The 12,323-nt window shown below is 41.9% G+C and overlaps 1 protein-coding gene across 4 annotated transcripts; it reads left to right on the top strand.

Annotated features, from left to right (window-relative positions):
• Nucleotides 1–2,896: 2,896 nt before the first annotated feature.
• Nucleotides 2,897–11,477, top strand: GGCT (gamma-glutamylcyclotransferase). Of its 4 annotated transcripts, none has more exons than XM_011953942.1 (4): nucleotides 2,897–3,176; nucleotides 7,081–7,226; nucleotides 10,189–10,344; nucleotides 10,863–11,477. In XM_011953942.1, exons 1-4 carry the CDS (start codon nucleotides 3,036–3,038, stop codon nucleotides 10,918–10,920), a joined length of 501 nt encoding a protein of 166 aa, XP_011809332.1. In that variant the 5' UTR covers nucleotides 2,897–3,035; the 3' UTR covers nucleotides 10,921–11,477. The 4 variants fall into 4 exon arrangements, with proteins under 4 accessions (XP_011809332.1, XP_011809331.1, XP_011809334.1 ...); XM_011953941.1 differs by lacking the exon at nucleotides 10,189–10,344 and adding an exon at nucleotides 8,864–8,999; XM_011953944.1 differs by lacking the exon at nucleotides 10,189–10,344.
• Nucleotides 11,478–12,323: the final 846 nt, after the last annotated feature.

The raw sequence follows: 12,323 nt of genomic DNA, 5'->3' as shown, positions 1-12,323 counted from the left end.
ATTATCTCCCATTCGCAGATTATATTATAATAATAATGCTATTGCTTATTTAGTGCTCACTATATGGCGAGGGCTTTCCATGTATCACTTTTTTCCTTGTTCTTTTTTTAACATGAAAATATTCAAACATAATATAATGAACATCTGTGTTCATAACTCCGTTTAACATTTAACACTTTCTATATTTTTTGTTCTGAATTATCTTAAAATATAGATATCAAATATTTCAACCCTATATATGCCAGTATGCATGTCTAAAAATAGAGACATTTTTCTACTGAAGCACAATACCATTATCACACCTAATAACAATTGCCTAATATCATCTAATACCCCAGTGAAAACTCAGATTTCTTCAGTTGTCCCCGAAATATCTTTTGTATCTGGCTTATTAAACCAGAATCAACAGAGGACAAGCCATGCATTTGGTTATTATGTTTGTTTGTTTATTTATTTCTTTTTTGAGATGGAGTCTCGTTCTGTTGCCAGGCTGGAGTGCAATGGCGCCATCTTGGCTCAGTGCAACTTCCGCCTCCCAGGTTCAAGCGATTCTTCTGCCTCAGCCTCCCGAGTAGCTGGCACGGCAGGCATGCACCACCAGGCCCAGCTAATTTTTGTATTTTTAGTAGAGACAGGGTTTCGCCTTGTTGGCCAGGAAGGTCTCCATTTCTTGACATTGTGATCTGCCTGCCTCCGCCTCCCAAAGTGCTGGGATTACAGGCATGAACCATCACGCCTGGCCATGTTTTTAAAATTTCTTTTAATCTAGAGCAGCCATCCCTCAGTCCAGCTTTTTTTTTTTTTTTTTATTAATGACACTGACTTATTGAAGAGTCTGGGCCACGTGTTCAGTAGGGTGTTCCACCATTTATTCTAGGTTTTTCTGGTTGTTTCCTCTTGATGTCATGTTATTCTTCTATCCTTGCAGTCCCTGAGACAGAAAGATAGATTTCAAGGCTTAATGATGTTGAGGTTAAAATTTTTTGGAAACAATACTTCAAAGATGATGCTGGAGCTTCATACTGCATCAAATTGGGAGACATTTAATGTCAGGCTGGGTCACTTTTATGGTGATAAGATTGATCTGGGTTAAGGTAGGAGGGGCAAGATTTTCCTGTGTTGTAAAAATGTAACCAGCAGTGGTTCACAGACGCGGACGCGGTGGTTCACGCCTGTAATCCCAACACTTTGGGAGGCCGAGGCAGGCAGATCACGAGGTCAGCAGATCGAGACCATCCTGGCCAACATGGTGAAACCCTGTCTCTACTAAAAATACAAGCGTTCCTATAGTCCCAACTACTCGGGAGGCTGAGGCAGGAGAATGGCGTGAATGCGGGAGGCGAAGCTTGCAGTGAGCCGAGATCAAGCCACTGCACTTCAGCCTGTGTGACAGAGTGAGACTCTGTCTCAAAAAAAATAATAATAATAATAATTGTAACCAGCAGTAATCCCTGGGGGGAACAATTTGGCATCAACTGAATATCCTGTTCCTTATCACCTTTTCATCAAATGCTATCATTGATGATCCTGGCATGAATCAATTATGAAATTCCATTATTCATTTATGATTACTTAGTTGTCATACTTTTGTAAAGAGAACTGTTCCCTCATCAACTGGTGCTCATCTATCAGCTGTATTTCGGTTAGCCCGAAATACAGCTGCTACTAGAAAGGCGAATACCTGTTTGTTTTCTTAAATTATCATTTTGCAGAGTAAAGAGTTAGTGTAATAGTCATCACCAATAGTGTGGCAAATGAAGTTAATTTTTTAAAATTTGGATTACTCTTTGAGTCAGTGACTTTTTTATGTTTAAAGTTTCCAATCATTTTTCAATTTGCAGTCATTGTTATTTTTGATTCTCAAATTGCTCTAATTTTGGCCAGTTGGCGACTTCAGGCTGGCTCCCATGTCCTTTCAGAAGGACCTTGTTCGTCTTGAGAGTCGTCCTGACTTGCTGACACAAGTTGTCCTCATTTACTCCCAGCTTCTGACCTGGCATCAGTCATTGCTCGAAGGAGTGCTTGGTACCTTTTAGTGGGTGGTGGCATTTAGAGATTAATAGCTGGATGTCAAGGACAGACAATGCTCCTACATCCTTCATATTCATATTTTCATTCAAAAATTAACAATATAGATTTTTTAAAAAATACACTCAGGATGTGTGTGTGGGGGAGGGGGAAACCAAACATAATATAGGGGTTTCTACTGTGACCCTAACTTATATTATGATCCCAATTTTTAAAAAGAGGAAACGGAGACCAGAGGTGCCCAAGGTTACTTGGCTAGTAACTGGCAGCATCGGAATTTAAGCTCAGGCGTGTTACTTCCATCAGGGAAGGGAGTCCCAGGGCTCCAGCAGGGGACGGGTCTGTTGATGGAAAGGGGTCAGGTTGATGACCAGGGCTCGGGATGAGGGAACTAGCAGAAAGGGTTAACGGACCGTCTGCCTGACTCCTCTAGGCCAGGAAGGCAGGACAGGGCGAGCTGCCGGGTGAGGGAGCCGTTGATGGAGTGGCCAGGGCCGCTGTTTCGCCTCAGATCTGACCAGAACTCCCTAAGGCGCAGAAAGTACCAAAGAACCACACGCGCGCAGCCTTGAGCAGAGAAACCAGTCACGCGCCGAGACCTTCAGCGGGTGCCCATCCGACCCGACCCGCCTGTGAGGAGTGCTTGCCCACCCCTCAATCAGAGAATCAGAGGAAGCCTTGAGCAAGGAGGGGCAGGACATCACTGGATCGTGTCTAATGAGGAGCCAGCGCCGGGTCGCTTCGGGACAGAGTATTTCTGAGTCTCAGCGGAAGGCGGAGAGAAGGCCTTGCGGATGGCCAATCAAAGGGGGCGACTCAGGTAGGTGGGGATCGGCAGCCAATCAGGAGAGCGCTCGCTCCTGACCGGCCCACGCTTCCCGCCAGTCCCCTAGCCCTGAGGCTGCGGCGCGGCTGTCACTGCGCCGGAGTAGTGGGCCGCGGTGCTGCGCTCTCTGGCCGCTCCTTACAGCTCTGCTCCAGGCTCCCGTGCAGACGTGTAGTGGGACATGGCGAACTCGGGCTGCAAGGACGCCCCGGGTCCGGATGAGGAGAGTTTCCTGTACTTTGCCTACGGCAGCAACCTGCTGACCGAGAGGATCCACCTCCGAAACCCCTCGGCGGCGTTCTTCTGTGTGGCCCGCCTGCAGGTGAGTGCCCCCGCCCGCGCTACCCACTCCGGGGCCGGGATGCCCAGAAGGCGCTTCCTCGGGGGCACATGTGGCCGATCGGGTCAGGCATGCAGTTCTTCCTGATGAGGGTAATAGGACGAGGCTTCCGCCTCCTGGGCTGGTCCACCTCCTCCGCTGGGCCCACTGCCCGGCGCTGCCCCGGCCACGGTGCCCTCTCAGGCTGCCCGGAGCTTTCCCCCTCCTGGCCTTTGCATTGGCTGCTCGGTCTGCGCCGATTTGGCCTCTGGTCCACTAACTTAACAGAATGCATTCAGTGGGTACTTCTGAGGAGCCTTTTTTGACCCGGGTCTGGGAATTGGTTGTTTTCTGCCCTGTACATACCTTTGTTACAGCACTTCTCACCTCGCATTGTGAAAATCCATTTACCTGCCTTTGGCTCCTCCTCTGAGAGGTCCTGAAAGCTGGGACCATGTCTTATTCGTAATAATGCTATGCTCAGTTAGGTCAAGGGCCTGGATGAACTATTACCAGTGTTGGTAAATCATTGCTCTTCAGCCCAGTCCATTCGTTCACTTAACACATATTCTTCCAGCACTTAACACTAGGGGTATAAACATGATTGAGTAAAGTGGCTGTTTTGAGGAACTCTCAGCCTGTAGGAGAGAGGTGCAATACAGTTTGTACAAAACTTTTTGATAGCGTCGAACGAGACAAACATGATCTCTGCTAACCTCGTCAGAGTTCTTAGTTGCAAGCAACAGAAACTGGCTGATTTAAGCAGAAAAAAAAAAAAAAAAAAAAAATATATTGAAAGGCTATTTCCTGAAAGGCTATTGGAGAGCTCACAGAATGACCAGGAAGGCAGGAGTACAAAGCTGACAAAACGGACAGGCATAAAGGGAGGTGCAGCAACTGTAATACAGTGGGCATCACACAACAGAACCAGCCCAGGGAGCCTCTTCTGCGCCACTGCTGAACTTGGTAAGCATGGATGCTGTATTGTCTACCACCACCACCACCACCTGCCCTGGACGCTGCCTGCCTCTGTACATCCCTGCAGTTCCTGAAACCCGAATGTGTCCGCCACTCCGGAGTCCCTGCTGTCTTGGGCACTAGCTTCTAATTGAAAGCCCCAGAATGTCTTGATTGGCTAAGTTTTGGCCACATACCCATGCTATGACTTTAAGCAAAACTGAGAGAACCAACTTCTGGCCTTTGAAGCCTCAAAAATGGGAGTCAGGCTCTGGTACTCCCTATTCCCAAACTTGTAAAGTAGGGAATTTCCCAACTGTAGGACGGGAGTCCAAATGCTTATAGTCAGGGCAGGGGGAAGAGATATCAAACAAGGGATTATTCAGTTACAGGTATACGGTCCATCTTTAACAGGAGGCATGCAAAGTGAAATGGGGTGTATGACCAGGGTAACTGACCTAACCAGGATGCGCAGGAAAGCCCTGCCTGAAAATGTGACTTTTAAGCTGAGACCTGAATGATTGCAGAGGTGGGAAGCACACAAAACAGGGGACAGCATCTTCTGCAAAGGGCCTGAAGAAAGAGGAAGCTGGATCTTTCAGTCAGTGTGGCTGGAGTTTAGTAAGGGGAATGTGGCATGAAGACTGGAGAGATGTGGAAGCGCCACATCTTCCAAGACCTCAGAAGCCAAATAAGACGCACTGCAGAACTAAAGCACATGAAAGATGAGATTTCTATCTCCCAGAGCACATTCTGGTCACATGGAAAATAGATTTGAAGGAGGGAAGACTGGATATGGAGAGTTCAGGAAGTTTTTACAGCAATTTATGCCAAAGATAATGAATGGCATCTTGAGCTAGGGTGGTGGCAGGGCAGGGTCGATGGATTTGAGAACTAATTTGGAGATAACATTGTTAAAGCATAGTGATTGAGTGTGAAGAGAATATAAAAGATGACTCAGGTTTTTGGCAGCAGATAGATGCAGGTGATGTTTGCATAGAGAAGAGGAAAATCCAGTTGGGGAGGAGAAAATTGTAAGTTCAGTTTGAACATTTTGAATTTGAAATGCTTGCTAAACAGTCAAGTGAACAGAATAATATTAGCGAACATTTATCAAGTGCTTACTGTGTGCTAGGCCCTGTTCTAAGCACTTCTTCTGAAGCTCAGAAGGGAGATCTAGTCTGGATTTAAAGATGATCAGAATATTTGAAGCCATTGTAGGGGATGAGAATGTCTTGGGCAAATTGCCAAATGAATACAGAAAATGGCCTAGATCATGGGTGTCCAACCTTTTGGCTTCTCTGGGCCACATTGGAGGAAGAAAAATTGTCTTGGGCCACACGTAAAATACACTAAAACTAACGATAGCTGATGAGCTTAAACAAACAAACAAACACAAAAGGCCATGCCTAATTTTCATGATGTCCGCCACCACAGGTAAGCAAAAAAATTCTTGCATTCAAAGGGTTGGACACCCGTGGCCTAGACTAAGCCTTGAGCAACTCCAACATTTAAAAATCAGGTAATGGAGGAGGAGCTGGCAAAGGGGATTGAGATCAAGGAACAGCTTGAAAATCAGGAAAGAGGCAGATCAGAAGATGGTTGCCTACGTTCTACTGAGAAGTGGAACAAGATGAGGAATGAAAATTGTTTATTGGATTTAGCAATACACAACCAGTTAGTGTGAACTGTAACTTTTATCAGATCTCCTGGTGTCCTGCCAGAGACACATTGTCCTAGAAGAACATCTCTTATGCTGAATAAAGGTACTGGTCGCTCCAGCCAACCCTATGCCTGAGATGTCTGACACGTTTTTCGAGAAAATACAAGGGACAGGGGTAAAATATAAACCTGAAAAGGATCCTAGAATTATCACTTACTTTAACCTTTTAAATTTGTCTATAAGGAAACTAAGCTCTGGAAAGACGGAAAGAAATCTTCCTAGGCCAAATAAGCCACATAAGGATTCTGTTTTGTATTTGTTTTGTTTTTGTTTATTTTTTATTTTGTTTTTTCACATAAGGATTTTTAATCTTCCCCAGGACTCTAGCCCCTGATTGCCCACCTCTGTGAGGAAAGAAGTTAAGCTAGAAACCTAGTTTCATTACTTACTAGTTCCAAGACCTTAGGCAGGTTGCTTAATCTTTCTAACCCACAGTGTTTATTGCTGTAAAACGGATATAAGAAAGTTGTTAGCAAAATAAAAGGGAATGGTCCGTATAATGCCAATAGCACTGAGTATAAAAGGATCCACCCACCACGGCCTCCCAAAATGTTGGGATTACAGACGTAAGCGACTGCACCTGGCCCCCAAAACACACTCTTTTTATCCACGCCTTTGGGCATGCTCATCCCCTGCTTAAATGTCCTTCCCATTCGCAGTTAGTGTTAGCTGCTCTTATGATTATTGTAGATAAATTAGTATAATTCATGAGTATTAGTGTTCATAAATACACAAATCATTCATCCTCAAATGCCAGGTCTCTCAGGGCAAATTTGGTGATATATGTTGGTGGGATACTCTACAGACATAAAAGAAGAGAAAATATTATAACCCACATGTAGCCATCACCCAGCTTGTCTCTAAGTAAAAATTTATGTGTATGTAAGAAGACTGGGAAGTAATTTGCAAAAATGAAAACAGTTGTGTTAAGGCATGGGGTTATGGGATTTCTTTTTTTCCTTTAAACTTTTTGTTTTTGTTAAGATGTCTGTACATATTCAGTATATGTTTCATTTTTAAAGAAAAATATATAAAAAAAACATAGTCCTTGAGATCTGGGTCTTTGTTTGTTTAACTTTATATTTTCCACAGCTTCTTAGACATAGAAGGAACTCTGTTTATTGAATGTTTTAATTGTATGGAGTTCAAGGTAAATCCTTTTTATTTTGAGGAGGGAAATTTGGGTTCAAGTGGATATTGATCATATCACTTTGATTTCCTTTGTAGGATTTTAAGCTTGACTTTGGCAATTCCCAAGGCAAAACAAGTCAAACTTGGCATGGAGGGATAGCCACCATTTTTCAAAGTCCTGGCGATGAAGTGTGGGGAGTAGTATGGAAAATGAACAAAAGCAATTTAAATTCTCTGGATGAGTAGGTGGCTTCTAATTATAAGTTAAACAATAACTAATTCAGAAAGCAGATTATATGTGAGGATGTGTATCTGTGTGTTAGTTTTTCAAAACCACATACTACAGACATATTCATTATATTTTTAGAGTCAACATAAAAGGCATGATAATGTGAGTTTGCTAAAACGTCTAGAAGGGCTACACTTTCTGATAAAGATTTAGGGGGATGTTTGTAATCTCTTATGTAAAAGATGGAAGCCCTTTTTTTCATTCTATTGTCTTATAATTTTTCTTTGTAGTCTCATACTGTGAAAAGGCATGAAGATTTCTGTAATTGTTACATATTTTTGTTGATTTTGAAAGTTACTTGAAATCAGTTTTTAAAGAACAATTATTTAAGATGGCAGGTGAATCAGTAAATAAGTAATACTTTGTAGAAGCATTTGACAACATGTTAGAAATGCTTTGATACTTTTTATAACTAGAGCTCTCAGAGTTGTGTGGCAGAGCATTTCATACAAAGAAAAGTTGCAGAAGAGGCTTTGAGAAGAGAGGGTTATCTGACATGCTAGATACTTTACCTCACTTGTGAAGGAGAATGAGCCATCCTCTATACCTTTTTTCTAGGTGGATATTCTCTTGCTGTCAGAACACCATCCATTTTTTGTAGCCCAAAGAACAATGTTTCAGGGGTATAAAGGTGAAAAAAAAAACTACATTGAAGCCTGTTTTAAGACAAGATAAATATGGAGAGTTATGTTAGGACTATAACAAGTAATATTATGTCTCAGGCCTTCTAATTGAAATGCTAAGCTAAGCTTACTTTTTGTTTTTTTGTTTGTTTGTTTGTTTGTTTTTGAGATGGAGTTTCGCTGTTGCTGCCCAGGCTAGAGTGCAATGGCACGATCTCGTGCTCACCCCAACCTCCGCCTCCCAGGTTCAAGCGATTCTCCCACCTCAGCCTCCCGAGTAGCTGGGATTACAGGCATGTGCCACCATGCCGGGCTAATTTTGTGTGTGTGTGTGTTTTTTTTTTTTAGTAGAGACGGGGTTTCTCCATGTTGGTCAGACTGGCCTCGAACTCCTGACCTCAGGTGATCGCCCGCCCTGGCCTCCCAAAGTGCTGAGATTACAGGTGTGAGCCACTGCACCTGGTCTTTTTTTTTTCTTTTTTTTTTTTTTTTTTTTTGAGATGGAGTCTTGCTGTCTCCCAGCCTGGATTGCCCCAGTATAATCTCAGCTCACTGCAACCTCCACCTCCCGGGTTCAAGTGATTCTCCAGCCTCAGCCTATTGAGTAGCTGGGATTACAGGTGCCCACCACCACACCTGACTAATTTTCATATTTTAGTGGAGATGGCATTTCACCATGTTGGCCAGGCTGGTCTTGAACTCCTGACCTCAAGTGATCCAGCTGCCTCTGGCTCCCAAAGTGCTCAGATTACAGGTGTGAGCCACCACACCCAGCCTAAATGCTAGGCTTACTTTTAATGTGGTAAATTTATATATTTTTTATCCCAAATACATAGGGAGCAAGTATGTTCATATGTAGTTAAATGTTTAATCCCATACCCCATCTTGACTATTATAAAAAGACCTTACCCAGTGAGCTAAATTGGCTAGGGCAAATATGGTTACAATTTGGCTGTTCTGGTTTCAGGCAAGAAGGGGTTAAAAGTGGAATGTATGTTGTAATAGAAGTTAAAGTTGCAACTCAAGAAGGAAGAGAAATAACCTGTCGAAGTTACCTGATGACAAATTACGAAAGTGCTCCGCCATCCCCACAGTATAAAAAGGTAAGCTATTTACAGACTGGTGGTGATTACTTTTTAAATTTCACTGAGAGAAACTAAAGAATATATTGTTTTTAAAAGACTTTAGGCCTGACGTGGTGGCTCACACCTGTAATGGCACCACTTTGGGAGGCTGGGGCGGGCAGATCACCTGAGGTCAGGAGTTTGAGACCAGCCTAGCCAACATGGTGAAACCTCGTCTCTACTAAAAATACAAAAACTAGCAGGCCGTGGTGGCGGGCACTTGTAATCCCAGCTACTTGGGAGGCTGAGGCATAAGAATAGCTTGAACCACGGAGGTGGAGGTTGCAGTGAACTGAGATCAGGTGATAGTGAGACGCTGTCAAAAAAATTTTTTAAAAAGAAATAAAAGGCTTTGTATGTTTTAAATTCTGCATAAATATTTATTTTAATAAAAATGTCTTTAAATATAAAAATGATAGTTATTTACCTAATGTACAGATTCAAAAATATTATTATGTGTAATGATTGAATTATGTCCTTTTTTTTTTTTTTTTTTGAGACGGAGTCTCGCTCTGTTGCCCAGGCTGGAGTGCAGTGGCTGGATCTCAGCTCACTGCAAGTTCCGCCTCCCGGGTTCACGCCATTCTCCTGCCTCAGCCTCCCGAGTAGCTGGGACTACAGGCGCCCGCCACCTCGCCCGGCTAGTTTTTTTGTATTTTTTTAGTAGAGACGGGGTTTCACCATGTTAGCCAGGATGGTCTCGATCTCCTGACCTCGTGATCCGCCCGTCTCGGCCTCCCACAGTGCTGGGATTACAGGCTTGAGCCACCGCGCCTGGCCGAATTATGTTTTTAAAACTATTTATTAAAAAAAATTTTTAGAAATGTATGTGAGTCAGAATTCTAGATATGTATTTTCTTCCTTTCTTTCTCTCTCTCTCTGTCTCTTTCTTTCTTTTGCCTGGCAATAAATTTTTGCTTCATTTTTATGATGTAGGCATGTATTGAAGTAGAAAAGAATATGAGTGTATTTTAACAGATTTAGTATCTCTCTCGTGCTCTCTCTCCATATATATATATACGTGTGTATATATGTGTGTGTGTGTGTGTGTGTATATATGCTTTTGTAATGTTTTTCTCCCCATAACACAGTATTTTATGAATACCAAGATTCATTTTTATAGGGGAAAAAACATACTTTCTACTGCTGAAATGTTTTTCATCCCTAGGTGGAGAAAGAAACATCACACTGCCTTTCAGAATCAGGGAAATCACCCTTGCAAGCACAAGACAAGAATGTGGGATAGAGACCCCAACATTCCTGTTCAGAACCCAAGCTTAGCTGTCTGTTGGCAGGCCCAATCAGGTCATGGCACCTGTAATAGGTAATCTGGTTCCTAGGCCTCGTCTGGAATTTTCTAGTATGGAACCTAGAGAAATTAACCTGGTATAGATCTTCAAAGTATCACTGAACACAGTTGCCATTTATTCCCCCATGTCTAATTCAGAGCAAGGGTAAACTCTGGCATTGTAACCAAAACTGCTCTCTGTAAACTTTAAATTTTTTTTGAAGAATGGTATTTTTTTTTTCTTAAAAGGCCATACAAATTCCATATAGATATTTTGTCTCAATATTAAAATATTTAAAATCACATATTGAGAAAGTTGATATTCCATGAGGATGTTTCATTTGGCTTTGAAAACTCCATATGCATTCATGCTCAGTGTGAGAGGAATGATGGTATTCTATTTGTTATACCTGTTTATTCTAGAGTTATCTGAAAGCTAATATTTCATACCTTGAGAAGGCAAATAAAGCTGTGGTATGGTACATTATATTATATTCCTAACTAAAGGGTTTTTTTTGTTTGTTTGTTTGTTTGTTTGTTTTAACCATTTCCAGATTATTTGCATGGGTGCAAAAGAAAATGGTTTGCCGCTGGAGTATCAAGAGAAGTTAAAAGCAATAGAACCAAATGACTATACAGGAAAGGTCTCAGAAGAAATAGAGGACATCATCAAAAAGGGGGAAACACAAACTCTTTAGAACGTAACAGAATATATCTAAGGGTATTCTACGTGCTAATATAAAATATTTTTAACACTTGAGAACACGGATCTGGGGGATCTCCATGTTTGATCCATTTGCGGCAGTGCTCTGAAGGAGTATCTTACTTGGGTGATTCCTTGTTTTCAGACTATAAAAAGAAACTGGGATAGGAGTTAGACAATTTAAAAGGGGCGTATGAGGGCCTGCAATGTGTGACAAGTGAATGTGAGTACCCCTTCTGTAAACACTGAAAGCTATTCTGTTGAATTGATCTTAAGTGTCTCCTTGCTCTGGTAAAAGATAGATTTGTAGCTTGCTTGATGATGGTGCTGGTGAATTGCTCTGCTCTGTCTGAGATTTTTAAAAATCAGCTTAATGAGAGTAATCTGCAGAGAATTGATAATAACATTTTGAAAATTGGAAAGATGGTATACTGTTTTTAGAGGAATAAATGTATTTGTGGTTTAACCTGTTGTCTCTACTAAAGTACTTCATTTCATTATGTTGTTAAATCATCACACATGCTGGGTCTGGTCTTGGCTATGCAGCATCTGCAGTAGTATTGTACAGACTCTGGAGCCAAATAGCCAAGGATCAATTGTCTGTGCCACCATTGATTCTCTGTGTCTCAGTTTCTGCACATATAAAGTGAGGATAACCAAAACGTCTACATCTTAGGATTATTTTGAGGATTAAATGAGTATATATATATATATATATGAAATCTTAGGATAGAAAGTGGCATATGGTAAGTATTAGCAATTCTTATTTTATTGAAGAATTAAATTTGTCCAGGGCCATCTTTGGAACAGGATTTTAAAGTAGGAGAGTCAGTACTATGATGAAAAAAATGTGGGGCGGCAGAGGCACTTGGATTCTTGGCTTTTCAAGAAATAGTGACCTTAAACTTATGTACTGAATAAATGAAGAAAAGAAGAGTCATGCATATTAGTTATCAAAAATTCTCTATGTCTCTGTGGAATGCAGTGAGCTGTGCCTTCTGAGCTGGAATGAGGCTGAACTAGTTGCAGGAGTATAAAATAAAAATGTGTTCTCTTATGAAAAATGTAAAAGGAATTTTCAGGCTACAGCTGCAATTCTGTAGTCAGGCTGTCATAGACTACAGGTTAGACCATATTTCACAGCTATCACAGTTCACTATTTCCCATATATCCTCCCCCATATTCTAGTTTTCTCCTTGTTCTTCATTCCTCCCAAGAAAACCAAGTTTGTCAGTGAGCAAGAACCCACTTACAAGGCTTATAGTAATATAGTGAACAAGGCTCAGTTTTGCTGTAGATACTAAGAATTGAA

Source organism: Colobus angolensis, unplaced genomic scaffold (assembly GCF_000951035.1).
Source record: "Colobus angolensis palliatus isolate OR3802 unplaced genomic scaffold, Cang.pa_1.0 Scaffold378, whole genome shotgun sequence".
Taxonomy (NCBI): domain Eukaryota; kingdom Metazoa; phylum Chordata; class Mammalia; order Primates; family Cercopithecidae; genus Colobus; species Colobus angolensis.
The sequence above is the reverse complement of the archived record's forward strand: the minus strand, read 5'-3'. Positions and strand labels throughout refer to the sequence as shown.

What these genes read in the sequence shown, in the direction of transcription:
- GGCT (XM_011953941.1), top strand. Translation starts at nt 3,036, where the DNA reads ATGGCGAACTCGGGCTGCAAGGACGCCCCGGGTCCGGATGAGGAGAGT. An exon ending in AATTTAAATTCTCTGGATGA is followed by an intron (nt 7,227 to 8,863) that starts GTAGGTGGCTTC and finishes TTCTGGTTTCAG; the next exon opens with GCAAGAAGGGGTTAAAAGTG. An exon ending in CATCCCCACAGTATAAAAAG is followed by an intron (nt 9,000 to 10,862) that starts GTAAGCTATTTA and finishes AACCATTTCCAG; the next exon opens with ATTATTTGCATGGGTGCAAA.